Raw genomic sequence first — 27,946 nt, 5'->3', positions numbered from 1 at the left:
CAGTTAATTTAATCAGCTGTGAGATCTTCCACCAGCTGTTTTCTTTTAGCGTTTCACAGCTTTTCCAGTCTTTTGTTGCCCCTGTCCCAGCATTTTGAAATGTGTGGCTGGCATCAAACTCTAAATGAGGATCTAATTTTCAAAAATTTCTCAGTTTTAACATTTGATGTTGTCTTTGTGCTATTTTCACTCAAATATGGGGTTTTGCAAATCATCACTTTGCTTCTATTTGTGTTTTACATAGTGTCCCAACTCTTTTGGAAACAGGGTTGTATATTCTTTTAACCTGCATTGATTTTTTTGCCACTTGTGTGCAGCAGAAAGAGCCTGTGAGCACAACATTGACATCATCATTTTTGAAGTTGATATGACAAACTTTTTAGCAAACAGTTGCTTATGTAAACATGTAGCAAACAGGTGGAACCATAGCAGTCATTTGGAGTTGTGTTTCTGGCCACCTGACTCCGTTTTTAGTCTCTACCTACTCCTGAGGGAAATATCTGGACTTCATGATCACGAGCTAGTCACAGACCTTGTCTGTCTGCTGCAGTGAACAGTGGATTAATCAACAGCTGCCTGCTGCATCAGGAATCAGCTGTTGACTCTGAACCAAAGCTGTAAAGGTGAGTATTTTCACTCTAATGCATAGAAATCACTGCTTTTTGACATGGACTTTGGTGTCCAGAATGGCCGTGTGACTCACTGAAATGGCTCAACAACAGCTGATTGTATTTAAGACTTAATGACTACATCTATCCATGCTTGACTTGCAGAAAAAAAAAAATAAATCAATCTGTTATTTATGAGCATAAATAAAAAGAGAATCTGGCTTGTATTGTTTACATTCTCAGCTTGAAAGAGTCTTTCCTTCCATCTCTTTATGATCAAACATTGGTCCACTAAAACTAATGAAAGTCTGGTGTAGTTGCAGTGTTTGTTTAGCACCACTAGATGGCAGCAACGTGTTTTATTTCCAGTAAAGACCCTGCACACCAGCGCAGGTGATTCCACTTATTCTGTCTCATTAGACCTCTGCTGAGGTTGACGATGGTCAGAGCTACACTGGAAATTATGTGAGGCCACTGGACACAAGTTATTAGCACATATGATCCACTCAGTTTTTGCCTGTTTAAGTAAAGTTTCAGTCACCTGCATGCTACAAAGCATCTGTGTCGCTTTCGTCACCATTTCCCCACAGTCTGCATGCTCCAAGGACTTTGCCGGCTATCCAGGCTAAGAGCCTTTTCAGGCTTTAGAGTGAAAACAAATCCTGTAAAACATTTGGAGCACCAACGTGCAACAGCAAACCGCGTTAAATGAGACAAACGCCACAGAGCCGGGGTGACCTTTAAAACACTTGTCCATTTATTAATCAAGACGACAAAAAGGTAGCCGGAACAAGGACACAATCAACAGAATCAACATTCAAATTCTGACAAACACAGCGGTTTCTGTAAAGTGCCAAACAAGAACAAAGCCTCACTGATAATATATATACACACACTGTATACGCACACACACTCACATACACAAACACCACATACAAAACTAGATTTTTAATACACGTTAAAATTAGAAACCATATAAAAAACAAAGTCTACACCGAGTAGATTCTGCTCTAACATGATTTTGGCCGCTGGAGGGCCTCGAGTGTTTCCTGCTCAAAAGAAAAGAGGCGTTTGATCAGTAGTTCATCTGCGACTCCGGCTTTTCTCTGAGACGCCAAAGTCATGAGTGCTCGTACACACTGTGCAATTTTCATCAGTAAAAACCATTAAAAACCCCCACCACCCCCGATCATCTGATACATTCTAATGCCGCTCAGAAACGAGATTTCTGACGAAGGCACGCGACAGGAAGGCCCGTTCCTGATGGCGCTTTGTCCGGCGCCATCAGCGGAAACCGTCCACCTAGATATCATTTATACAAAAAAAAAAAAAAAATCGCATCCACCAGTGGAATGCATGTTCTCACTGGGGAGCAAAAAAAAATCATCAGACACCACCATTAGTGTTCCAGTTGTATCACTGAACTCCAGAAATGTCACAACTTTGGTGACCTGTTGAGAGAACAGGACTCAGAAGCTGCTTCGCCATGAACACCAACTCCTGCAAATTGTCACATAAGTGCATTGAACTGAACCATGGCTGTGTCCTGTGATACTGTGCTGACCTAAAAAAGCTCTGAGGTTAGTGTTTGAACGCGGGTTTTCCACTAGATTCTATCATTAGTTCTCTAAAAGGTCGGTTGACGCATAATCTGTCACGGCTGGACGCGTGATGAAGGTGAAGCTGTAAACATTGTGCAAGTTTTAGTGTTGACCAGGTAACATGGAGATGACCTCTCAAAGAAGACCACAAAATCACCACAAAGACATACAGAGCAATGACATCTTTGACCTTTTTGGATTAAAAAAAAAATTAAAATAAAAGACTATTAAATAACATACAAAACCGACAAACAAAAATATATTTGAAGAGAAGAGAGAAAAGGTCAAACATGAGAACCTTTTGATGTGGATTAGAGACTAAATCTGTTGAAAGAGTCTGAGCTGGTTTGTAAAAAGCTATATGGGACCAGCCTGCTGGCTTTGGGAAGTCCTCAGGCCGAGCTGCTACGTCTTCTGCCTCCTCCGACTGTTCATTTCAAAGTAAGGGTCCCCGCTTTTGCTCTTGCACTGTGGGACCTTCTTGGTGACACTGGGCTCGGTCTTACCAGCTTTGATGTTGGGGCTGGTTTTCTGCAGGACTTGTACTGGAGCTGGTTCAGGTTTTAGAGCTGACTTCCCGGTGACGGGGTTAGTGATGGCTGCTTGCTTTCTCCCCACCCTCTGTGTTGTGGCTGGTGTTTTCTGATTGGTTTTGCTGGCGGGAGAAGGGCCTGTGTTGCCCCCCGGGACCCGCCCGGGGACAGCAGTAGTACCGCGTGGAGGGGCGGAAGCCGCCTTGACCGGGGCCGGGCCCTTGGCTTTGGCTGTGACCTCTTTGCTCTTCGGCAGGGAGGAGGCGGGTTTTGGCAGCGCCGGGGAGGCTGTCCGTGAGCTGGGGGTGGGGGTCCGGGTTTGGGGAGTTGTTGCTGCAGCTTTTGTGGCTGTCCGGACCCGTCTTGTCACCTCCAGGCGGAGGCGTGAGGCTGGGGAGCCGGGGCGGCGCTGTGCAAGGCGAGAGCGCTGACTGGCCCCTGATGGGGGCCGGGCATCTTTAGGGGCGGGTGCCCGTCCTGGTGCGGTGACGGGGCGAGGCACAGAGGTGGCAGTGGGGGAGGTGCAGGGGCTGGAGGGTTTGGGGCATTTGGAAGACGGCTCGGGGCAGACGGGGCTCCTGGGCTGAGAGGCGGGGCCGCGTGGTGACGGTCTGAGCCTCAGATTGGAGGCAGGCCTTGGATCTGCAGGGGCAGCTGACGGAGCTGAGGATGGAGTCAGAGCTCTGCGAGGGGCCTGCACACCCTGACACCCCGGGCTGGAAGCCTGTTTGGAGGAGCTCCCCACAGGTGTGGAGGGCAGAGAGGAGGAGCCTTTGGTGGTGATGGGCAGGGGCAGCTGGGTGGGCTTCCTGGGGGAGGACTGCGTCCCCTGGAGGTTCTTCTTGATCGTGGTGGCAGAACCTTTTCTGGGCAACGTGGGCGTGCAGGCCGGGGAGGCGGCGTAGGACCGACACGTCTGACCGGCAGCGGTCACACACGCCGGCTTACAGCCCGAGCCGGACGAAGAGGAAGACGAGGAGGTGGAGGAGGAAGAGGAGGCAGAGGAGGAGATGAGGTTGTTGACGGCGGCGAGGGGGTCCATGTCAGGAGGAGGGGGTGGAGCGGCGTTGCCATGGTGACCTCCCAGGGCAGGGGGGCCTTTCTGAAAGGCCAGGATCTTCTGCTCCAGAGTGGTGAACTGCAGAACTCGCAGAGGGTCGTATTTCATGAGGAAGCCACGCAGTGTGTCCCAGCCGCCACCGACACGCACCATCACGTGTTTACCGTGAAGCATCTGTGGAGCGAGAAAATCATTCGGTCACTGAATTTCCCAAAAGAAAGATTGATGGAGAGAAGAACATTCACAGATCTTTATTGACTGTCAAAAATCCATCAGTGACATTCCAGGAAGTTCCTAAAATAGCTGCTGCAGATCTATAAAAACGCGTCTGCCCTGAGGCTTGGCAACGCGGACATCAGCGTAATTGTGATGTAATCGCCGAACGCCATCCGCCACGATTGGGTAACGAGCTTACGTGTATCCAGCCACAGCCTCCAGCGATGTAGTAAAGAGTCCTGCATGCTCTTCACCTCTAGAGCTCTCTCACTCACACACGCACACACACACACACACTGACGGCAGCCTGTGTTGCAAAACACTTTAAATAGGATCTGAACACAGTATTCGTGCTTGCAGTGCCTCCTGTGCTTCAGCTCCTTTTGCACAGCCCCAGTAAAGGTCAGAGTAAGACACAGCAGCTGATTTTGGTCTTACTTCCTGAACCTCCCTGCTGCACCTGGCTGCTCCTCTATTGCCATGAAATTCTGATCTCCTTCTTGTGTATTTCTGCTGCACCGGATTGCAGATTTACTTCCTTAACAGATATAAGTAGAACTTCTTTCTCAAGACAATGTAACGAAACACTGACATGTGAAATCAGTGTATTTCACAAGCTGTGACTCCTTCTGAATGTGACTATGGGACTATCAGGATTGTCTGGATTACTGACGTGAAGTGAGCCAACAAGAGTCTGCTGCCACTGCAGAGAGTGTGTGTGTGTGTGTGTGCGTGTGTGTTCACAGCACTCACCCGAATAAACAGGGTCTTGTCTCCCAGTCTGTAGCGTCCCTCTGACAGGTACTCGATGGAAACCCTGTTGGAGCAGTTGCAGGGAGGGTCGTCCATGCCGTGCTCCTACAACGGATAATAGAGGAGTATAAGGCGGCCATACTGATAGTCTCATTGGCAGCAATACGGGACACTCTTTGTAAAGAATATGATTAATGTTGACAGTTGGAAGATAATTTGTCACTTCAGACGGCTGGAAAACAAAGCAATACATGTACGGACATACAGCTTTTGTGGCCGGATAAGTGAGGAATGATGTAATTACAATGTTAAAATCTCTCTTCATGGTGATGAAGACTCACTTGACTTAAATAACTTCCTGCTACATGGTAGATGCTTTTATCCAAACTGCCTTCCACTTCAATGAATGCAGCTATTTTTAACCCAGCTGTCTGCTCTGGGAATAAAACCCACAACCCCCGACAATGTTGGAGCCTTGTTTTAGCCACTGGGGAATAAACCCACCCCGCATCAGAAGCGATTTCTAACCGCAGCTGATGGAGGAGCCTCTGCGTTGTGAAAGAGGCAGAGCGTTTATACTAGTTCACCAACGACGAGTTGTTCGCCGCGTGCGCTTATGGCTGTATGGCGGCACGGATCTGTGTGAGAGCGAGTCACAGGGCGCCGGCAGAGCGTCACGTGGTCGGCCGTGATGTGTCATATACCCTGTGGGGCGCCAGCGAAGCGGCAACAGCCTTGGCTTGGCTTCAACTGGGTCGCACATGTACCACCTATGCGAGGCTAACGTGATCAGCTGCAGCCCTTTACAGCAGCAGTTCTCTTTTTGCTTATTTACGTAAACACCGTCGCCTAGACTGAGCTTAGATGACAGCTCGCCGACAACATCGCACGTGTTCTGGTGGAGGTGACTTGAAAAGCTAGAGAAGAGGAGGGCCGGGACTCGTGCCACGCTTCCTGCCTCCGGGGGGAAGAGGTTCATGTTCGGTCTGTTTTAAAAACACCGCCGTGTTCATTTCCTGTTCGTATGTTCCAGCTGTCAGTCAGAACTCACCCCCGGCTGGTAGAGGCCGCCGTGCTGACAGCACACGCTGAAGGTCTTGACGGCCGGAGGCGGCTCCTCTGTCATCAGCAGAGTCTCCTCCAACTCAATCTCCTTCTCCAGCTTCACCAGCACGGGAGGCTCCACGCCGTACCTGAGGAGCACAGGGCAGAGCTTACACCTCCGGCACCGAAATGTGAAATATGATGATTCATGTGAGGCTGCTTCTTCTCCTGTTCTCAAGGACTTACTTGGAGACGATGCGGCCGATCTCCAGCAGACAGAGGCAAACCTGCCGAGGCTCCTTGTGCAGCACTGAGACGCAAAACACAACAATGAACAGACGACTAAGAAATAATGTGAAGAAGCAGCTGCCATGTCTGTTTTCTTTACAGACGGAACAGGACAGAGAAGATGTTACATTCCAAAACGTGACATTATGAGCTCATGAGAGAGAGCTAATTATCCCCAGAGGTTGTTCGGTGATTCATACAGATGAGAGGAGACGCTTGGAGTCAAGAGTGCAACTTAAAAGTCACACAAGGATATTAATGACACAAAAATAATCTTGAAGAATTCGATCTGTTTGCACTCTTGGAACAGCAGGTGTGTGGCTTTCTTTCTAAATCGCTCCAATCCGTTCTTTTGGAGAGCCATTACTTGTAATGAAGTAATCCCCCATACAGAGTAATCAGGGTGATTGCTCTCCACAACAGATCCTATTACACCATTGAGAAGAAAGGCTTAAACAACAGAGCTCTGTTAAGTTATTAGGAGCTTACAATCGCAGTCTGTTTCTCACTACTAAACATCCTCAGTATGAAGCGTGGAGTTAATTATGTTCGTGCTCGCTGACGTTCACGGCGACTTTGTTTCTGTCCACCTGTCTGGCATCGTTTCTCTTCCTGGTCCATCTTATCGTCTTATGCTCACTCAAACACTACAAACAGCGAAGTGTTCCAAATCATATGGGTGGATCAGGTGGCTAAATAAATAAGCTGTAGTGTTTTGCACAAACCTCCAGACATATCTACCTCGGAGTAAATATTTAAAAGAACTCCTTGAGTGTTTGTTTGCTCTTGCACGAGACCTTTGGTGCCTTATTTTTGCTTGGTCTCAACTTCCTTTTGGCCAGATTTTTAAAACAGTCTTGGACTAAACTGATGCTTGCTAAAGAAATAAAAGCTCAGGAAGAAAAATAGACTTTTTTTCCCAATAGTCAAACACTGGCCAAGCACACGCAGGAAAACTCATCACGATACCACAAACAGGGATTTTGCTGCACTTCGATCTCCTGGAATAAAAGATTTACCAGACGATTAAGGTGACATTCTGAAACAAAGCGCTTGCTTCATGCCACCTTCACTGTGATTTTTTTAACTGGCTTTTTAAGAAGCAGGATTCTGGCAAACTTTAACAGGTTACTGTGGGTTCTTGCATTATAACAACCGCGATTCATGTGTACACGGCCAAGTCCTATCAGCCAAAAACAATGAGCTCAAAGGTCACATTTACTCGGAAGCAGGTGGCTGGATGTTAACAGTTAAAAGGGAGAGCAGCATACTCAAAATGATTTACTCGAGACCTGATTTAGTGATATCTGCTGCGGCTCTTACCGAGGCCCTCTGACTCAAACAGGTAGGTCTCCTCCACACCGATGTGGCGACACCAGGCCAGGAAGTTGGCAGTGTTGTCGCGGGCGAAGAAGGAACCTGGAGAGGCGTCCCGCTTACATGCGACCTTCCTTGTGGGGAAGAGCTGTCAGGAACAATAAAATTCTATGAGCCCTCATCATCATGAAAATTAGTGTGGACACCTTGTTAGCTCAGAGGGTATTGAGACAAAGTCTTGCCTGTTAACACTGAAGTCATCACACTAAGGCCAAGCAGTAATTTTACCATTTAAGCAAGTTGTTTGCATTTGTAAACACTGAAAATGCCCATGTATAGTGTAATATTCTACCCTCCTGCTGCACATTCATCCTTGGCTGTAAACAGGAAGTCTGTGTATTAGCTGTGGCAGGAAAATATCTCAGTACAAAAAGAAATTCAGAACAGGTCAAGTGTATGAAAAACATTGGATAAAAAGGCAGAGCTCCACCTCACAGCTCCTGAGAGTTAACAGAAAACTGAAAGCGTGAGACTTGTCCGTACTGTGACCTGCAGAGCTCTCCCCAAACATCCCCCATGTGCGAGCATGAAAGCCGCCCTTTGGACGGTCGTCCGAGCTATTTTCATCGCTGCTGTGTGACTCACCTTGCAGAGTGCGGAGGGGCAGCTCTGGGCGATCTTAGTCTGCAGCACACCGATTAGTTGGCAGAGCTTCACGCCGTTATTCAGCTCCTCCATGAAAAACTCGGCTCTCACCTCCTCCTCTGGAAAAACGAAAAGTGTTTAAGACATGCAGCACCATGCAGATTATCCTTCCTTTTCATCTGCAGCAGCCCTTCACTTCACTGTCTGTAGGTCAAAATCTCCAATACAAATAAATACAATTACAGCTCAGATTCTTCTCTGCTCTATAAGCACTTTTTCCTTCTACACAGACGTTTTTTGTGGAACCTTACAAAAACACTTCACATTGACAGTTCAACAGAAGACTCTCCTACAAACTCCTTAAGGACTCATGATGCTCCCATGACCCCTTATTGTAAATCACCGCCCTAGGGAGCTCAACAAAGGCCATGTGAACTGAATTTGCATTGGGAACAAAATCCACAATAGCTATAACACAAAGTGACTAAAGATTTCTCCACAAAGGTTTATTTTCCACATAACAACAGCCCAGCCTCCAGGCTTGAAACTTTATCCGCTGCATGTGCACTATCCGGCCCCTCAGGACTGACTATTAGATGGGTCAAACAGTTTCAAAAGTCTAAAAACGGGGTTTATAGGTCACTGCGGTCACGGTACCAATAACTCACGGGGAGCACTTAGTACCTGCCCACATTCCTCTTGACAAAAACTGATCTGTCTGCGTCTTAAAAACGGTTTCACCACTCAACAATAGAGTCAGTTTCCAGTCAGCTTCAGTTTCCTCACTGCTCCATTGTATCGTAACGGACAATAGATGTCAGTATAATGGATGAAATGAGGGATTTTGTGCCACTCCTGTTTCTGTGGTTTGTTCAGGCCCAGTTGGAAATAACAGCATCTAAATCCAATTACATGGGAGACCCGTGTCAATTGTGCCTCAGTAGTTTCCTAGCCTCCAGCCTCCAGGGGCAAACTGGTAGCATGTGGCTACACAAACAGGTTTGGACACATTCACTCTGTTGTGTATATCCATGTGACCGTACTACAGGAAAATACAATACAACAGATGGAGAAAAAGTAAGCCAATGATGAATGATGTCAAAACAACATGATACCAAAAAGACAAAACCACTAAGAGCGGTACTTCTCCGCTGACACGCAGCACTTACCCAGCATGCCCGTGAGCCAGATGGCCAGATCCTCCTGCATGGGAACCAGGGTGGCCTCATGTCGCACTGCCAGCCACTGGTCATACTGGAAGACGTCTGCGAGGCCGGGTCCGTGCCGCTGTGCTAACGGGCTGCGAGGGCTCCTGGGGCTCAGCAGCGGGGCATCGAACTTCTCGCCAAACCATACCTGAAGACGAGAGGAGGGGAAAGCGGACGGACGCTTAAATGGCAGATTTCCATCCACGTTGACAGAAACAAAGTTAGACACTTTTTTGGACGAAAGCATTTGTAACCATTTCTGTATATGCACTCAAAATCAAGGTTTTCTAGGCATCTGGGAAGATGATAAATTTAATACGGTCTACATCATCTCCTTGTATGACTCAAAGGATCAGACACACAAACAGAAAGCCAGACAGAATGTTATAACAGATTAGTGAGGCTGCCCATTTATTGAGACATCTGCCTAATCTGATCTGAGTGCTACTCTCTCAGTTAGTCATGGTTTTAAGACATTCAACTTTAAAGGGGCAGCAACATTCTGGAAGATACACTTGTCAGCTTTCTTGCGTTGCCAGATTGATGCCAGTTTCAAATCTTTACATGAAATATAACGCTTATCTTAGCATTAGGACAGGAAACAGGGAGTTTGTTCTGATCTCAAACTTGGACACGAAGCATATAAAGTGTATTTTCCTAAAATGTTGAACAATGTGCTTTAAAATGTTCCTAAGTGTGAGACATGTGTTTCTTGTCTTTCTAGAAATACTTGCTGATAAAATTACCACTCTAATTACTGCAGGAGTGTCAGAGAGAGTTAAGTTTAATACTCAAAAATACTTTTATTTTCTTTGCAGACCTGCTTCAGGACTCACGTTTGCTTTAGTTAATCAGACAAGAAAAACAACAACACCAATGTTATCTCTTCAGTGAGGCATTTGTGAGATAAGCCTGAGCATGTCCTCAAAAAAACTGTACGCCAAGTGTCAACAAACCTATCTAAATGTTTTTTTTGGAAACACTTTCTTATGGATTGCTTTTTAACCCTGAAGGTAGATTAGCAGTTTCTCCACAGCCAACGCGACGGCATTATCATACTCTAGTTAACATTCAGCCTGCCGCTGTGAGAATATCAGAGGAATTTTAGTGAGCCATCCATGCAGAGAGAAGGCGTCAGGGGTGCCGTCGTACCACGCTTCACTTCTATGCTCTGCTGGAGTTCGTGGCACGCTCTGACGCTGCACACAGCGCTGCAGCTTGGCCTGGTAACCACTGCGGTTTGCTGCAACCACAGCCTCACATCCAGCTCTGCATCAACGTGGGTCATATTTTGCTACGTCTTTCATTGTCCACTGAGAGACGGCTTTTCAGTTTTTAATTTTCTCTCTTGTTTTAAACCCAAAAAGGAAAGACGGAGACCACTGAATGCTGTTGCACTTGACTGCTTAAATGGGTGTCGAGCATGAGTTCATAGTCCAGGGCTCAGTGCCTGGAGCGAGCCGCTCATCCCGGCTCTTGACACTGATGTCCCAACATATCCGGCTCTACTGTCACACCCCTCCCTTTCCATTTCCTCCTCTCTCATACTTCATTTCTGCACTGATAATTCACTACGGCGCTGATATAGAAGGAGAGACAGAGAATAATCCTATGCAGCCTGAGTGTTGTTGGTTTCACAGTCCTACCTACCTTAATAAAATCGTTCGGTTAGACATACTTTCAGAAAAAAGATGAATAAAAAAAACAAACAGCCTTTTGATTTTAAAGTAACCCAACACACTTCTGTTCCTCAAAAGTGCCTGTAATTCAGATTTATATTTATGTTGTTTTGTTTTCACTCTTTCAATTGTTGGCAGGCAGCAGGAGGGGTAATCTAGAAACCAGCAGCAGATGTGCACTGTGATGACTTGTCCAGACATTACATAACTCACTTCTGGATGACCCCCACCCCCTCACCCCTCCCTCCGTCCAGTTTGTTGACATCTGTATAAGATACAGCTTTTAATCTTCGTATCTGTCACATGTCGTCGTGTAATAATGGGACATTGCTTCCTCTGTGCCGAAGGGGTTGTTGTGCTTAAAACAAGGCCGAGTCTTGTTGAGGCCGTCAGTTCACTGTGTTTGTTCGGTCTTCAAACAGGAAACCTTCTGGTCAGTCGAACAGTGAGGCTCTCATACAGTGAGGCGCTTCTGATGATGCTCTGAGCGTCCCTGAACAACAGTGCTCAGGGCACTGACTTTTATAGCCTAGGATTGGTCAAGCTCCAAAAACACTGCGTCCTACAGTTCCCATAATGCAGCTCAACTGCATCTTTCACAGGCCGGGTAGCTCTCCTCATGACAAATAAACTGAACCTCGTGCAAGAATCAGTCAACTTCAGGTAACTGACTCATTTTACTAATTTAATTCACTGCGTAATTTGATTGGTGGGTGAACCTTTGAGGCCCTGTAGTTAATTCAGTGTTAGGATAAGAGACATGCAAACAAATGCTTCCATTGAACACCAAAATGCTTGTCATAAGAAAGTGTTGTTTTGTTTTGTTGTTCCACACTTGTTCCCATCAGGCTGACCTTTGAACTCTAAGGGGTGGCAGACGGTGGGAGCACATGTGTGGTTCTGAGGAATAGGTGCTTAAAAAACACAGGATAAAGTGTGAAAAACACCTGCTGCTCAAAAATGAAAAGCTTACATCACTTCAGGAAGGGATGGGAAGACCACCCCCCCCCCACCCCCGACTCACACACACACAAACAGTTGTACATACACACACTTTACATAACTCAGTGCAGAACGACAGGTGGCCCCCGGCGCTCTGCCTGTTCACAACAACATATGTGCATTTCTTAACATCCAGCTAATTAGAAAATAAGGCAGCGTAGTGTAACGTTCAGAAGTTACGTAAAAGATGTTGCGCTGTTTAGCTGAACAATGGCATAACCCACCTCATACTGTCACCTGACTGCATACAGGTTCACCATGAGCGTTCAGGATTTAAAGCAGCCTTGTGTTGGAAATTCAAATCTGCGCTGAGTGTCGAGAAAGTCGCAGCTAATCTAGTTTTCTTTCACCGCCTCTGTCCTCATTAGGAGCTGGAATGTGGGTTGGTAATCCTGGTAAGAATCGCAGCATACTGAGCAGTTTGTGCCTGTATGTTTACCATTTTCGGTTTAGGATTTTATCTGATGCTCTTAACCTGAGCCACTTACAGCAAGGGCGACTAAACTCCATGAAACAATAGTAGACTATGAGGCTCTTTACTTATTTTAAGAGTAGAGACATTTTGATCATGCTCAATCATACCAGAACACTTCCACTCCTTTAATACATGAAGTACTGCTTCCCATCTTTGCATTTACTTCTCCTACTCCTTTTTTAAACTTCCCATGGGCTGGCTGTTGACCATTGACCTTTCAGGATCATAACTAAACCCAGAGCTGTTTGGTTTGGCCAGGCTGAACTAATAAGGTCATGCTGCTCTTTTCGAACACTAAAAGAGCGACTTGGGCATTCTATTTGCTCACTTTCATCTCAGATATTTGCAGCGCTGGGAAAAAAAGACAACGTAGCCTTGGTTTTAATGAGGAATTTTAGGAGCTAGCAATTTTTGGGGCGATGAGGTGGGTTGTTTGAGCACAGCTCCTCCAGAGGCTGACTTGTTTAACTGTGGACAATCAATGACAATCTTCCTTGGAGGTTCTGTTGAGGTTTAATAAGTGTCTCTCTTGTCTGTTCAGCTGTGGAAACACAGGAACAACTCCAGAGTAATAACGTTACTCTGTGTCAATACGTTTGCAACCACATTAGCCATATAAACCTTTTTAAGCGATAATATATCAGTCTTATGTTTACAACTCGTTCAACTTCTCATACTGTAGGAACTATTCTCCCACTGAAAGAAATGAAATAACACCTTCCTAACCCTGCTCACTGATGTACATCTGACCCCTGTTACTCCAGTGCCTTTACTTTCTGTTTTCAGCATTGCAGAGACCAGGTTTAAACCCCAAAGCTACAATTTGTGGCTATCACAAAAGATTTCTCAGATTTGTTCAAACATCCAAAGCACGAGACCCAAAACCTGCAGACATTAGATTTTACAATGGCTGTTTTTACTGTTGCATTAATAGATGTGCACATATGTTACTTATACTTCCATGAGTGAATACATTTTCAGCATGGGTGAACGGAGCAGTCAGAGTGTGACCGGTTATCAGATGTGACTGTGCTCTACATGGGCAGTGAAGCTCTGAGCTGAGCTCTGGAAGTAGCTGCAGTGTTACAGTCTCTGCAGCATCCTCACAGTGTGACATGGATCAATATCCTCACAGGGTGCCTTTGATAGCACGCTACATCAGAAAAAAAATCATCCACTTCTTCTGTGTTCTACAAACACATATGAATTAACTAAACATGCCCACACGATGACAGACAAATTAAACTATTATATTGAATTTGCTCCGTGTCTTTTATAGAGGTGCCAATTAGAAACCACCACTGTTGTTGTCTCTGTTCTTTGTCATTGAATGGGAAAAGAATAAAGAAAAAACTTAAAAAATGAAACAGGAATTGTCCTTGAAAGTACTCTTACCCTTGAAATGAAGCAGCAGTGAACTCGGGGGAAACATAAGGCAGCCTACAAATATAATGCACCATATAAATCTAAATATAAAAACCCTCTAATTAGCAGCATCATTAGGGGTAATCTGGTGCGTCTGAGGCCGGAGCATTTAACCACAGTTCATCAGCAACTCTTGGGAAGCTTTTCAGGGCCTTGTCAACACATGGGCATCAGTCTGAGAGGTTTCCTGCCACATGTTATGTGTACAGCACTGGGATACATATTTTGCGCGTCTACATTCCAAGACGGCTGGGGAGAGCCAGGACTTTCCAAACGAGACGACAGAGAAAAGCCCTCCTCGACAAGGTGCTGCCATGTGACAAATCTGTAACACGATACGTTTGTTGTTTCGGGTTTTGGGATGGCTGGCACTTGGTTGCTGGGAGGGGAAGGGAAAAAGTGTTGCACATTCCACCCACTCCTCCTAAAAAATGTGCGGAGAAACTCCTCGGGGTTTGAGTAGTGGAACGTCAGACATGCATAACAACAACAAGACGGCATGCTGTAACACAGGTGGGCTCGCCGCAGCTGTTCAGTGGGAGACAGATGTCTGCAGTTCTTTATTTAATCTGAATAGCTCTCGCACAGTCTGGGGAATTTTTTCCCCAATTTGGCACAGATAGTGTTGGTGAGTCACTGCTTGGCCACTATGAATGGTATTAACTGACCAAAAGAGGGTGCTATAGTAAGTACTCAAAGTCAGGTTTAGTACTGAGGCAGTTTGAATTTGAGACTTGAAACTGGGCACAGACGTGTGGCTACACTTGCTAAATGATGGATTGCAGGATCACATTTCCCCTCTGGTCAATCAAAGTACATTTAATCCTCTCTAGATGGTGATGGGCCTACCTGGATGCCAGTCTGCACAGCCATGACTGCGATCACAGATGAGTCACTTCTTCATTCTGTGGAAAGATGAAAAAGACATGATCAGAAACTCAAATCGTACTTCTACCACGTAGCATTTCAGAGAGAGTGTGAATCAGACGTTCTGGTGGCCATCGCCTCTGGGTCTCTGAAAAATGCTTATCAAGACGGACATGGTATCTGATTATGGGCTAGTCAGGCAGATTTTTGCTTTCTTGTTGCGAGTTAGAGGAGGAGATCAATACCACTCTCATGTCTGCGCTCTAAGTGGAGCCAGTCGGCATTTAGGTTTGGTGAGGATAAAAGTCTAGAAGCAGGGGGAAATGAGGGAGTTACATATTGTAACTATTTGTTAGTGAACAACAGCCAGAAGCAGTGACTACCAAAAGTCTTGTCATCACCCTGGGGCTGCCAGACCGCCGACAGAAATGCTGAGCGGATGGATGAACTGTTTGTTAGGAAACAGTTCCACTTCCTAACTCCCTCTAAGACCTCAAACTGATCTTTTCTCTTTGTTTACAGACCAAATAAATGAGACACAACATGTGAATTAGTGAATTTTAGAGATGCTGATTGGCAGATTTTTGAGAGAGTCAGGCTAGCCTTTTCCCTGTCAAGCTAAGCTAATCACACCCAGTGCTAGCTTTGGAGCAACTGAGAGTCGTACCAGTCTTCACATCCAACTCTCAGCAAGAAAGCAAATTAGTGCAATAACAAAATATCAAATTATTCCTTTAAAAGAGACATCAACATTCACTGGAGTGAGGCAAAGTAAGGCAAGGCATTTTTTATATAGTATTTCAGTTCAAGTAAACTCACTGTGCTGTACATCATAAAGCATGCACAAACATCCAGCCACCCGGGGCTAGATCACATGATGTCAAATCTACATCACAACGTAGATTTCGATAACTATAACAGTATTTTTATGCAACATTTTCTTTCTCATATTGGTTCACTTGTATATGTTTGCACTGATTCATTAACTTTAATGACAGTAAAGTTAGGTCAGTAAGAGATTCCTGCTGTTGGAAACTAAATATGTTTGGTTCATCGTCCAGCCGTACACAATAACCTCCTGACTCTAGGGACGAGAAAGAGACGTGAGAAAACCCTGTGAATGACCCGCTAGCTTAACTGGTTCCACACAGTCTTAAGCTTCATTCATTGATTATCCCATCAAGTCTATTCAGTCTTCAAACTAATTTTACACATGCAGCTCTTTTATCTACAGTACACATCAGCCCTCGCTATCAATGGGATTCCTCTGCAAGAAGAGCAGACAGTCCAGTTTTCTTCCATTTTACTGTGTAATGAGTGTGTAATCAGTTTTACAAGACAAGCAGTACTAGAACAACAAAACAAAGCAAAGTTTAACCGGATATGAGCTGCAAACAGGCACCAAGGATGCTGTGAACAGCCCTCTGGGTAAAAACCAGCCGTGATGTTGATGTTTTTCTTTGAGTTGTTCTACATCAGAGTTTCTCACGAGGAAGTGATGGGGTTAGTCTGAGTGCTCCTCTCTGCCCTTTCCCACACAGGATGTGAAGGATTACTCTGATGCTCTACTATCCCCGAGGGTGTGCGTTTGACAAAGAGAGGCAGTGTGGGTGGGGGGAGAAAGCAATCACAAGCACGTAGATCGTAATAACACTGATAATTTGGTCAACACAGCTGAGGCAATAGTCCCCCACCACCACTACCCCGCCTTCGCTCTCGGACACACGGATATCACCTCACCAAAGTGGGTTTGTGAAACTTCTAGACATATGCGGTTTTTCTGATGTCATTATGCACAGAGTGATGAAACCGACGAGGAACGGAAATATCTAGAAATGCCTCCACAACCACAAACACTATAACCACATCCTCAGCTGTTCATCAAAGGCCCGCCTGAGAGTGCTGCGTCCAGACATCCGATACCAAAACTACAGCTTGGGGGAGAGAAGATGCAAGTCAGCGGCCAAGGACGGGACGGGACAGGAAGGATGACAACACAAGACAACCTACCTCAGAGCAAAAACAGTACGGTACTGAGCGAGGAAACTGCACCAAACAACTCCGATCAGCCTCAAAAGCACATCCTCGTCACGACCCTGCGATATGCTGACTGCTGTCCAGCCAGAGCGACTCCTGCCTCAGTGGTTCCACGAGTGAGCTGGGAGGGAAGGGCTGCGAGAGCATGACAGGGAGGGAGGATGGATGGGAGGAGGAGGAGGCGCAAAAGGAGAGCCCTGACTAATGAAGTGGCTACGCTTCGCTAAGCCCTGACAGCCCCCCTGCTTCCCCCCAACAATCCTGTCACGGCGGGACCCTCTGACAAAGCCTCCATTGTTTTGTTAGCTTGCCACCCTCCACACACACACCCACACACACACACACACACACACACATGCACACCTCCTCCTCCTCCTCATCTCCAAACCAGCAGCCAAACCAGGAACTCCCCAACCAGGATGCGATGAAATGGAATGAGATGGAATAGGGGAGATGAGGTGGGGGGGTTACCTCCACTTCCTTTCATCCCCCACCTCCCTCTAGTCCCACCAGAGCACTCCCAACTGCCCAGACCAGCACTCAGCAGAAACTTTGTAGTGGGAAGCAGGAAACCACTGAGCGCAGAGCTTTGTTGCTCTAGTTGTTTTTTGATGGTTGTGGGTGTCGATGCAGGTGTCAAGAGAGCTGACACCTGCATCCATGTGGAAAGTGCCTCAACGAATTTGCCTTGGAGAGAGCAAACTCCAAGAAAGCAAAGAACAGAACACGTGACGTCATTTCACAGACTCTGATGCACAGATGTTGGTTTTCCACAGCTGTTCCAACAAGCTCTGTTCTAATGGCTACAGTGCAGATTGACTGAGATACAGTATTTTAAGGCAAGGCAAGCTGACCTGTGGTACATATAGTACGTCCATCCCTTCATTCTTGCATTCTCTCACTTTGGGAACATACTGTACTTTCATACTGGCCAAAAAAACACTAACATCTGTCTTTTGTCTTCAAAAGGGAAAGGGCATTCATTCCTGGGTCAAAAGACTCTGCAGATGTCATGGGTATTTACTGGCAGCTGACCGGCAGTGATGGAAACAGAACACCTGGATGGACAAGCTAATTTTCACCCCTTTTGTGGTGCAATTCAATGTCTGGCATTGAAGTTCTGGTTGCTGGTGTGTAAACAGCCAGGAAGATTATGCATGCACAATAATTTTGGTGAAAAAGTACACATGGCATGTGTCCTGGGGCACAAAATCATGCACACGACTGAATACTGATAAACAAAAATAAGAAAATCCTTGAAATTAGCCTGAAGTCTTCAGTGTGCCCTTGATGTTTGGTCAAACACAACCACACAAACTCTCTACACATGGTGTACTTTGATGATCAAACCATTGAAATTGAGAATGAAAGCACAACATGTACTGAGGGATTCCTTGGGCTCCTAAAAATTCAGCGACGGATTTTAGGAGCAATCGCGTATGAATTCAAAAGAATGCTTTTTGAAAAGGAATGAGGATGGAAACATCATCGATCATAAAATGTGGTATGGGAATGTAGAGGATTTCAAAGGGTCAGTGAAGTCCTTCAAAGCCTTGTCCCCGAGGCTACAAAGCAGAAAAACCAGAAACAGCGACGCAATGACGACATTTAGGATTTCAGAGGAGGAAAACAACCCATAATGGCTCTGCTTCTTTTCAGCACACAGGCGTTCCTGAAGGGTCACACACAACAGCACAGGACAAAGGGCAAATCTTTGGCTCTGGACTCCAGTTGTGTGCATCTGGGGCCTCAGCAGAGCCTGAGAGCGTGGCTCCCTACAGGGACCAAAGGCACCCACACACAGTCAAATGTCAAGCACAGAGGAGGGCGAGAGAATCGAAGCCAAAGAGGGGAGGCGAAGACAAAACATGTTTTATAGTGGTGGGGAACTTGGGAGTGGCACGCTGGAAAGGGCAGGGCTCGACACTGAGCGCTACCACGCACATTCCCCAACGGCTGCTGGGAGGAAACACGTGCGACAATGCTGGCACTCTTCTGCCGTCCATCTGTAATGTAACGTTTCCTCCGCAACATCCCTGCTTCTTGGAAGCCCTGAAAGTTATTGGGATTATGTTTTTGGATTCCTCTGGGGCCAAATATGCAGCTGAGCCTCTTTGTGAATCAACTTAAATCGCTGATTGTCGAATTCATGATGAACAAGCTGTGCTTCGTATGTGCAGTGTTATTTTTGGCATTCTGGAAAAGCTCCGTTCACAGAACAGAGCGGGAATTTGGAGCTTTCCATGATTCCCAGTTCTCCATTCAGATTACTGAAACATTAGCCTGTGTTCTGGTGAAGCCATTCTTCTGTTTCAAAAGCAACATGAGGATTAACTGAGTAAATGAGGCACAGAAACCTGGTACACAAAAGACCCCGGTCAGGTTTGGGCTGAACACCCTGTATTTCTTGTTATGAGTGAAATAAAAGCTTTGTTGCAGGTTTTATCCCCCCCAGGAAAACTGCTATTTCCAGATTGAACGGACTCAACCTCTTTTTAAAGCTTTAACTTCAGATGGCGTTTCCAGATGTTCCATATGTAAAGGCATCGCAGTGTTACACATATATGCAATTCCAGACAACGCAGATATCAGATACTGTGGAATATTAAGACTCTATAATGATTTTAACTACATTTCCACTTACAATTCAAGATCATTTTAAATTCACTTACTGCATACATAGAGAAAAATTTCATTATGAATGAATAATTTGTTTTAATGCACCCACAAAGATGTTTTTAAACACATCTTCAACTTATGCAATCAAACCACCACAATTCATTTAGCTTCATCTTTTCTCATTAAGAGGCCTATTTTCTCCTTCTAGTGGCCAGCACACAAGCCACACTGAATCAGGAATAGGTGCTGAATGAAATGAGTGAATTGCTTTTATCTGGGTACAAATGAGCAGTATAATATATCTATTAAAGGAAAGGGATCTAGCCCGAGCTTCCTGAGCTAAACATAGATGCTGTGTGTGTTTTGATGAGGGTGGGGGTGAGACATCTGTCCGCGTGTTCCTCGAGTAGGTCGCCTATCTCTTTGGTCGCAGCTAGTAATCATTTAAGAGGATCAGCGCTATTCCAGACAGCAGAGCGCATCCACCTCCACGGCGCTCCGTCACCACAACACACAGAGCACGTGGCGCACGCATGCAGCCCGCGGGATTCCGGCGGTGCATGCGAGCACCCGTGCATAAGTGCAAAAAAGCAATGAGAATGCATTATGTAATGAGTTAAAAGTAGAATGTCAGGCAGTGATGTCCTTTTGATTTTCCAGTACCATGCATTGTGTGTGGGAATCAAGGTTGAGGGAATAAAGCACACAAGATAAAAAATAAAACCAACATCTGCCACGTGAAGTTTAAAGGACCCCCGGGGGTCTTTGATGTGTGAGCGTGAATTTTTTTTTTGTATTTCATGATTTAATTCCTTGGACATTAGCACTATTAGCGCACGATGTTCCTCTGCCTCATATGTATACGTAACCACTAGCTCTGAGTCTGGAGGTTCAGACATCCAAATGAACTTGCAGATGGAAAAACATTTCGACATCACAAATTTCTCCCGATGTCTCATCTTTTACCTGAAAGCTTATTTCTCTGGAGTGCCCCTATTACTAACTCAAAGCCAATTTACAAGCACGGCCACACAGCACAGTGCCTGGCAAGATACGCAGAGCTAAAAAGTAAGCAGGGTTTTTACTATTTTCCTCCCAAGCTCTCTTTTCTCATTCTTCGGACCATGAGAGCCCTCATGGAGAGACTGAAAGTGTACATCGTTATCCCCATCTGACCGCCTCATCACGCCTCAACCCTCTCCATGGTGGCAGGCTCTTGACCCCGTGTTTCCAGCATACCCCAGCCTTTAGGCACAGCCTCTGCTTTTCCAGCGTCATATATTCTACATCTGACAGGATTCTGCTGGACACACTGTTGAGAGTTCTGATGTGAAAAAGAAGCCTTATTTTTGACGTTTAATTCGATAACTCGAGCAGACAGAATCGGGTGAGTGATATCTTTGTGTGTGCGTGTTTCCTCAGTAGCCGCGGTGTGAAGTGGCTGCAGGCCAGTGAACCTCCTGCGCCATTCCCCTTCCCTGCAGTGCAAAAGGGTTCTGCTGGACCCAACTTCCCCCTGGAGAATACCAACTCCTCCTCTATTAAACCCCTTCCTGCTGAGCCCTTTGTGTCTGGACTTAATTACCCTGTCGGAGGAGCGTTTCATTTAGAGCCCGGCTTCCCTCTTTTCATTACAGATGGGGCCTGGCTGTATTGTGTCGAGAGGGAAATTTATTCGCTTGAGGAGAATGAAAAAGTAAATAAACGTCAACGGTCTGTTGTCAAACTGAGCCCAACATCTTCAATGAAACTTTACTTTCTAAAGCAATTCAGTCCCTCCTGGGCCAGTACAAGCTTGCTCATCGTGGTTTTCCATGGTAAAAGACTATCCTCCTTTCAAGCAGGATTAAAACCTTTCTTGGCCTCCTTCCACTTGTTGGAGTGGTCTTTCCTTAGAGGTGAGACAGTGTGGGTAAAGTCCATCTTAAAGGCTTGAATGAGCGGGAGCCACCTGCCAATCCCATTTTGATTTGTTTATGGTAATCCACAGCTCACCACACGCCACCGGGTCTTCTTCGGGATTTCAAAGCCCCTCAGTGCTGACTCAGGATCAGGCTTCCTGCCTGCTTTCCACAACCTTGACCGGCAGAAGAATGGATGCAAGCTGATTCCAGGTCGGTAAAAGGAGGCTTCAGTTTGCAGCACACCACCTCTTGTGTGTGAGCTTCCACACAAGATTGTCAACACAATCAGCTATATATTATATTAAGAACACAGGCACAACACTTGGGAAAATGTGTCAAATCCAATAATGGATTGAGGAAACAAATCTGTGGTCACTGATAGTCTCTTAGGAGACGATGCTATCCTTAAACATCAGGCTTTCTCACAGTGCTGCGCAAGTTACAAGAGGCGAACTGAACACCACTTCTAAGCTGACCTGACGGAGATTCTTCACCATGTTTCAAATTTTGAAACAGCAACAAAATAAATAAACAACATGTGTCAGTTTTGACCAAAACAATATCCAAACAATGACTCCAATGTTTAGCAGGAGCTTAGGGAGGTGAGTCAGTCTGCTCTATGTGGCATGTTTTCCAAGTTCAGCTGTTTAGAAAAAGCTATGAAGGAACGGGCTGTGTGATGTGGTCAGATGACGCATCGAATGCACTGTTTTGGTTGAAATTTGGAGACATTTTTTTTTTTTTTACTTTGACTGAGAACATTACTACATGGAGCTACAGCCAAACCACAACAAGACAGCTCTCTGATGGAGTTCCAACATGGCACCGGTTTGTGCCAACTGCAAAGCCTGAGCTGACAGTTAAAACACTTTCTTTTCCACAGTCATTTTCCCCATTTCAAATTCCCTCCCTACATGATGTCAGCTGTCAGTTGACTGTGTCAATCGGCAGCGGGCAACACACACACAACATCCTTTAGCATGCAGTTGGCCTGGCAAGATGCCCATTTTCAGCCGTTTCTGCTGATCTCTCTCTCTCTCTCTCTCTCACACTCACACACTCCCCTAACTCCAATGACATCATTGCTTCAAGATGCAGAACAGGCGTCCAGCAGCAGCCGGCGGTTTGAAATAGCCGAGCACACTACCAAGTCAGCTTGACCGTTGATCTTTCCTCTGCCGTTATTTGAAAAAAAAAAAGTAGCTGATGATTATTCCATAATGAACAGAATTGTATCATGGGTTCATTAAATGAATTAGGCGCATCAGGAAGGTACCAACAGTTGCAGAAGCCTTTGGATTTCAAATGTGACATATGAGACAGATGATAAACCTGCCAGGCCGTCATAACTGGTGTCTGCTAGTGAGAATACAGTTTGTGAAGCACAGCTGGGCTCCTCTTTGACTGTCACCATATAAAGTTAATCATGTTAACTCTATTTTCTCTAATAACTCTTTGCATGAGATACTTTCATTTCAGTTACACCAAATAATAATCTTATTCTGCGCCCCAAAGCTGTCAATAATTAAGGATTTTTTGCACAGATTGGAATGTGTTACTTCCAAACACACAACCCCAGCATTGCTGTCTAACAGGCTTTATCAGTCACTTCAGATAAGCCTCTGTAGTCCAAACAGCCACGTCTCCCCTTCCCTACTCTCCACAGAGGGTCAGGTCAAGGAGACGTGGAAGGTCGAGGGGTCATCGAGCTCAGCCTAATTAGCCACGTTTGTTTGTCACATAATAATCCTCGGGAGGGGCGTAGGATTTAAAAACTGGGGGACCTTTCACCTTAATCAGCTTCATCAGTGCTAAGACAACGTGAGAGAAACCTGTGCTCCCCTATATCTTCAGGATGTCTTTAACACTGATAATAAACTGGAAACAAAGGAAAATCTAAATAACACTTAGCCCTCAAACTGATTCAAATCTGTAAAACTGTATTCACATAATGACTTGTAGCATTAAAATAGCATGCAGATTACTCAGTTTGATCATATAATTGTTACCAAGTCAAACCACCTTCTATGACTAGTGAATGACGTCAGCCTTACTGGTCAACTATTTACAGTACCTACATGCATCCACCTACAGAATAACCAACCCCCTTTTACACATACACGCACCCATGACCCCCCAACCCCACCCAATTCCCCTCCTGTATGCTGTATCCTAAATAAATGAGGGGTAATCCAAGATTTCATTATCATCTCCATTGTGTCCACACACGCAGCATCGTAGCCCATATGGGCCCACGTGCATTTTTAACTCATTAAGCCTCCTTTGTCTCATCTGGTGTTGTGTGTGTGTGTGCGCGCACCCTCAGTCTTAACTTCTTTCGGGGGCCTTGGCAGGCCTGAACTGCGAGGCCTGACGCCAAAGATCAAGCAGATGGTGATTATGAAGATAGCTGGAATTGGGGTTGCTACTCATGTGTGCGCTCATTCATTGAGAGCTGGGCAGTGACAGCTTTGTCTGAAACAGAGTGATGCTCTGTAGTGCCAGTGATCTGGTGACAGTTCATCCTACAGTCTAAAAAGGACAACGACGGTGAGCTCCAACTGGTATACAAAAGTCTCATCTACTCAAAAGTAAATCATTTATTGGCTCATAGCTGTCCATAGCTGTCAATGTCTAATATAGAGCTGCGACTTTCTGTGACAGGAGAGAAACCAGACTGACAGCATGATTTACTTGGGATAATAAGAATAACAACAGCGCCTCTATCAGTGGGGATGGGCACGTTCTCTCTTGCAGCTTCACTGTGTGTGACTGTGGCTGGCAAGACACGTGTGTTTTGCTAGAAACATCTGGTTTAAAGCAGCTTCAAGTAACGCTTTAACACAGGGAGCACATTTAACTGATCACTGACTCTAATCTTACTGCAGCTTGATACCAGTCAATTTTCCAATAGCTGAGTGGGTCAAGCCAGCAGGGTCAGCCTACCCATCAGCTGATGGGTGTTGGTTTCAATAGAGATGCTGGAAATTATTGGATGGGGTGTTGATTAGGTACATCAGTGTCAGATGAACACCATGTGAGGATGAATAATAATGCCACGCCTGCTCTCATTCATGCCCTTCCTTTTTCTAGAGCCATGACCTATAGTTACATCACACTCGGTGTAATGTCAAAGTAAAATCCAGGCACAGGAAATCACAGTGGAAAAATGAATTCACAGCCATAATCACAAGAAGCCTGGGGCTGAATCACCACCCACATCTCTTATTAGCTCATATAGAGGAAGGAAATGGCTGTTGAGTCTGATCGTCGGGCTAAATCACAGTGTCAAGTAAAGAAATCTTGTTGTGGAGGACAAAAATAAATGTCACCATGAACTCATCTGCAGCATCTGTGGTGCAGAGGGTGAGGGTCTTTCCCAAGTGCAGCCCTCCTTGCAGGAAGCACCTGCAGAGCCTTTACTTCCTCCAACAGGAAACCAGGACTACCACATGTACAAGACATCACATTAATGGATTCTTCTTCATTGTCCTGGCACAACAGGTAGCCAAACAGTGTGCGCTTTGATCAAAAACAGCAGCATGAGTGCCTTTCGTGCACATGAGAGGAAATTTCACTCTCTACCTAACCTGCTCTTCTTAATGAACTCCTCACAAACACTTAATCCTACCAACAAGCCAGTGCAACCTCACATTATCATCATGCAGCAACCCAGAATAGACTCCCAAGTTAGATATCCACCAGGAAACTACTGATCCTCTTACCTATTTATTCCCACCAATCAAGACCAAAGGTGTGTGTGTGGTCCAGACTGAGAGCTGTTGTTTCTTTCTAAGCACAAACGCGCACAGACCTGTCAACGTCAATTACCTGCCGTTATGTAACAGTGAAGGCTGAGTAAGATGGAAATTGATTTAAACTGCTCCCTTGTCGTTTAAATGTGATCGTGTGAAAAGGAAAGTACGTGGTTTGTTTAACAAATCGGTCATAAAAACAAGCACAGCCTTCAGGTGGACTTAAAGCTAGCTGTGTTGAGGCCGTTTTGGGAAATAAAAACAGAATACTTGATTTCAGTTAAACGTCAAATATTGTTATATCTGGACTCCTGGCAACTTGTCTAAACACTTCTGTTTAAATGCTTAAAAACACACTGAGCTTCAGTTATATGCAGTGATAACGGCATTTTTCCAGTGTTTTTGCTAACTTAACTTAACTACCACGAGCAGCTTCCACGAGGCTCCCTCACGGATTTGGGGGAGAAACCAGAGAAAAACCTCTGCACCGGCGAAAACTTTCGGATAAACTTACCCCGTTAATTCCCCCTCCAAGATGAAGTAAAAGTTTCAGACTTGCCAGAAACACTGAAGAGTCCAGAATCTTCCTGCAGAGACAAAGTCCGGGCAGTTTGTGTTCATTTAACGCGTTTTTCCTCGTGGAAATCTTGAGGTGGTTCTCCAGTTACTCATGTTCTCCGCTGCTGTGTGTTTGTGGGGCAGCGGTGTTCGAACCAGCCAATCAGAGCGCTTGGTGCGCCGGGGGCGGGGTCACGGGCTCACCTGAGTGTCATTTTACTGATGATGAAAACCAGAGTGGAGCTGCAAAATATGTCTGCATAAAGTTACGACAGTAACTTAAATCTTACAATAAGGTTTGAGATTATTATTTTTGATATTTTCTTTTTTTTTCCCCCTCTTGTTTTCTTGATGACATGTTTCAGAAACCCACTCCAGAAAATGACACATGCTGCTTTCTTCTTCTCTTCTTCTCTTCTGCTCTCTCTGCTTTTCGGGTAGCAGCACTCTCCAAATTCCCAAATAAGTCGAAATAAGTTATGTATTTCTGTTGTTAGACTTCTCTTTCTGACACCAAGCATAAGTAGCATTAAAAAATAGAGACATCATAGCGGATATTTCACGTATTTTACACATACAACATTAAATATTTGCATATTTGAAGTAATGATAATGCTTTATGTTTATTTTTGTATTTTGTCATCTTCATTAAATGTTCCATTTGTAGCAAAAGGAGTTAGCACTTTGATAGTTTTCTATATACACTGGGTTTTTGCTTTAAAGCCAATATCAACAAAACACAGATGTCAGCCCACTTTCACATCCTTTTGACAGGACTGCTGTTAAAAGTGATGCATGTGCAACCATGGACCTGAAAACAGTGAAACCCCTGCTTGACAGATATGCATTGATACCAACCTCCATATAAACATCGCTGAGCCAACACTGGCCTGCTTCATGTTTAACAATGAGGACGATGAGTATCTTGACATCCAGCTATCTCTCTCCAGGGGCTATTCAGAACTGGCCCGTCTCGTGAGGGAGGAGGAGGACAGGTTTGTGTGGAGCCGGAGCCGCACCCTGGCCATTGTGGAGTGAAACCATGGCAGCCTCCACTTCAACTTATTTGTTATAAATACTTCAAGAAACAGCCAGTCTTCCAGCTGCCATTCAGCCCCCCTGCCAGCTGACCCTCTCAAGCTCCCTGAAACTGGATATTGTTCTATTGTGGATGACTAAGGAAACACTGACAACTACAGACAGTTGACAGAAACTTTTCTTGCAAAAAACAGAAACTTTTTTTTTTTTTGCTGCAACATTGGATTATGTTGGTGTGCTGGTTAAACATTTCTGTTGAGTGAACTGCAGGTTTCCTTCTACAAACACCTCACTGTTACACTGCTAATCAGTAACATCAAATCAATGGTCCTTTTCTGAGTGCTCCTTCCCCCATCCCATGATTTCAGAATCAATAGACTAATAGAGTCAGTCAACACTGGAATAAAAAGAAACTCATTGTGTCTTTATTTATCTATAGGCTGCATAGAGTCACAATTCACAGTTCAGAGCAATGCATGTTCATTCCTGCCGAGTATCACCCAAAATCTGATACTGGATGTCCCCATACTGCTTTTTTTGAGGCTTATGTCGAGTTTGTGTCATATCAGAGTTATTGTAATGAAGTTTCTGACTTGCGAATCTTGTTCACGTTAACATTTCAGTCATAATTACGACTGGGAACGTTTTCTGAAAGCTTTCATGTTACCAGCTTTGCAGTTAAATACACAGTAGTGCTTTAAAACCAAACAAATATGGACGACACGTCAGCCAAAGTCTGTCATTCAATGTAATTAACCCTAAATTTTATGCACATAGTGCAATCAACTCTGTAATCAAACAACCATCTTGAGCTACCCAATTACATGAACACTTGTTGTTAACATGGAGATGTCAACCATCAGTCCCATGTGACATGAACCCAGCAGTACAAGAGCGCGTCTATGGGTTATGCCCTTTTCTTAGCACATTCAACCAGGATGGTTATTGTTGCTTATGGTCATTCATTTCTACTTCTTTTGTTTCTACAACAAGCCTGAAACATAGAATTCATTATTTCAGTTGAAGGAAGAAAGAGCTGCCAGACACTCAGAATGTGCTTCTTATCAGTCCGTCATTATTACAATATGGTCAGTCTAGTGGCAGAAATTTGGACATTCCATGGGATAAATAGCACAGGCATAATAAACACCATTAATAATGGCTGCATTCTATATGAGTGTGCCAGTGGCAGGCCCCTGCAATTGTGCTCTTGAATGAAGTTGAGCAATGTATAATGCCATCAGTCACACCTATGCATTTCATGTTAAAACAAGTCAAACTGCTGTGCCAATATCTGCAAAAGATTCCATGGTA

General features: G+C 45.1%; 1 protein-coding gene across 2 annotated transcripts; it reads right to left on the bottom strand.

Annotated features, from left to right (window-relative positions):
• Nucleotides 1-1,342: 1,342 nt before the first annotated feature.
• On the bottom strand, nucleotides 1,343-25,568 carry gas2l3 (growth arrest-specific 2 like 3). 2 transcript variants are annotated; one of them, XM_076721650.1, is made up of 9 exons: nucleotides 25,551-25,568; nucleotides 14,704-14,759; nucleotides 9,235-9,421; nucleotides 8,066-8,184; nucleotides 7,427-7,568; nucleotides 6,062-6,125; nucleotides 5,823-5,964; nucleotides 4,772-4,876; nucleotides 1,343-3,976 (listed from the first exon to the last, which is right to left on the bottom strand). In XM_076721650.1, exons 2-9 carry the CDS (start codon nucleotides 14,725-14,727, stop codon nucleotides 2,615-2,617), a joined length of 2,145 nt encoding a protein of 714 aa, XP_076577765.1. In that variant the 5' UTR covers nucleotides 14,728-14,759; nucleotides 25,551-25,568; the 3' UTR covers nucleotides 1,343-2,614. The 2 variants fall into 2 exon arrangements, with proteins under 2 accessions (XP_076577765.1, XP_076577764.1); XM_076721649.1 differs by lacking the exon at nucleotides 25,551-25,568 and adding an exon at nucleotides 16,732-16,876.
• Nucleotides 25,569-27,946: the final 2,378 nt, after the last annotated feature.

The sequence above is a fragment of the Chaetodon auriga genome, chromosome 22 (genome assembly GCF_051107435.1).
Source record: "Chaetodon auriga isolate fChaAug3 chromosome 22, fChaAug3.hap1, whole genome shotgun sequence".
Classification (NCBI taxonomy): Eukaryota; Metazoa; Chordata; class Actinopteri; order Chaetodontiformes; family Chaetodontidae; genus Chaetodon; species Chaetodon auriga.
Note: the sequence above shows the minus strand (reverse complement) of the source record. Positions and strands in the feature narration are given on the sequence as shown.

What these genes read in the sequence shown, in the direction of transcription:
- gas2l3 (XM_076721650.1), bottom strand. Translation starts at nt 14,727, where the DNA reads ATGGCTGTGCAGACTGGCATCCAG. An exon ending in GTTTGAGTCAGAGGGCCTCG is followed by an intron (nt 6,126 to 7,426) that starts GTAAGAGCCGCA and finishes TTTGCGTCTCAG; the next exon opens with TGCTGCACAAGGAGCCTCGG. An exon ending in GCGGCCTCTACCAGCCGGGG is followed by an intron (nt 4,877 to 5,822) that starts GTGAGTTCTGAC and finishes TATCCGTTGTAG; the next exon opens with GAGCACGGCATGGACGACCC.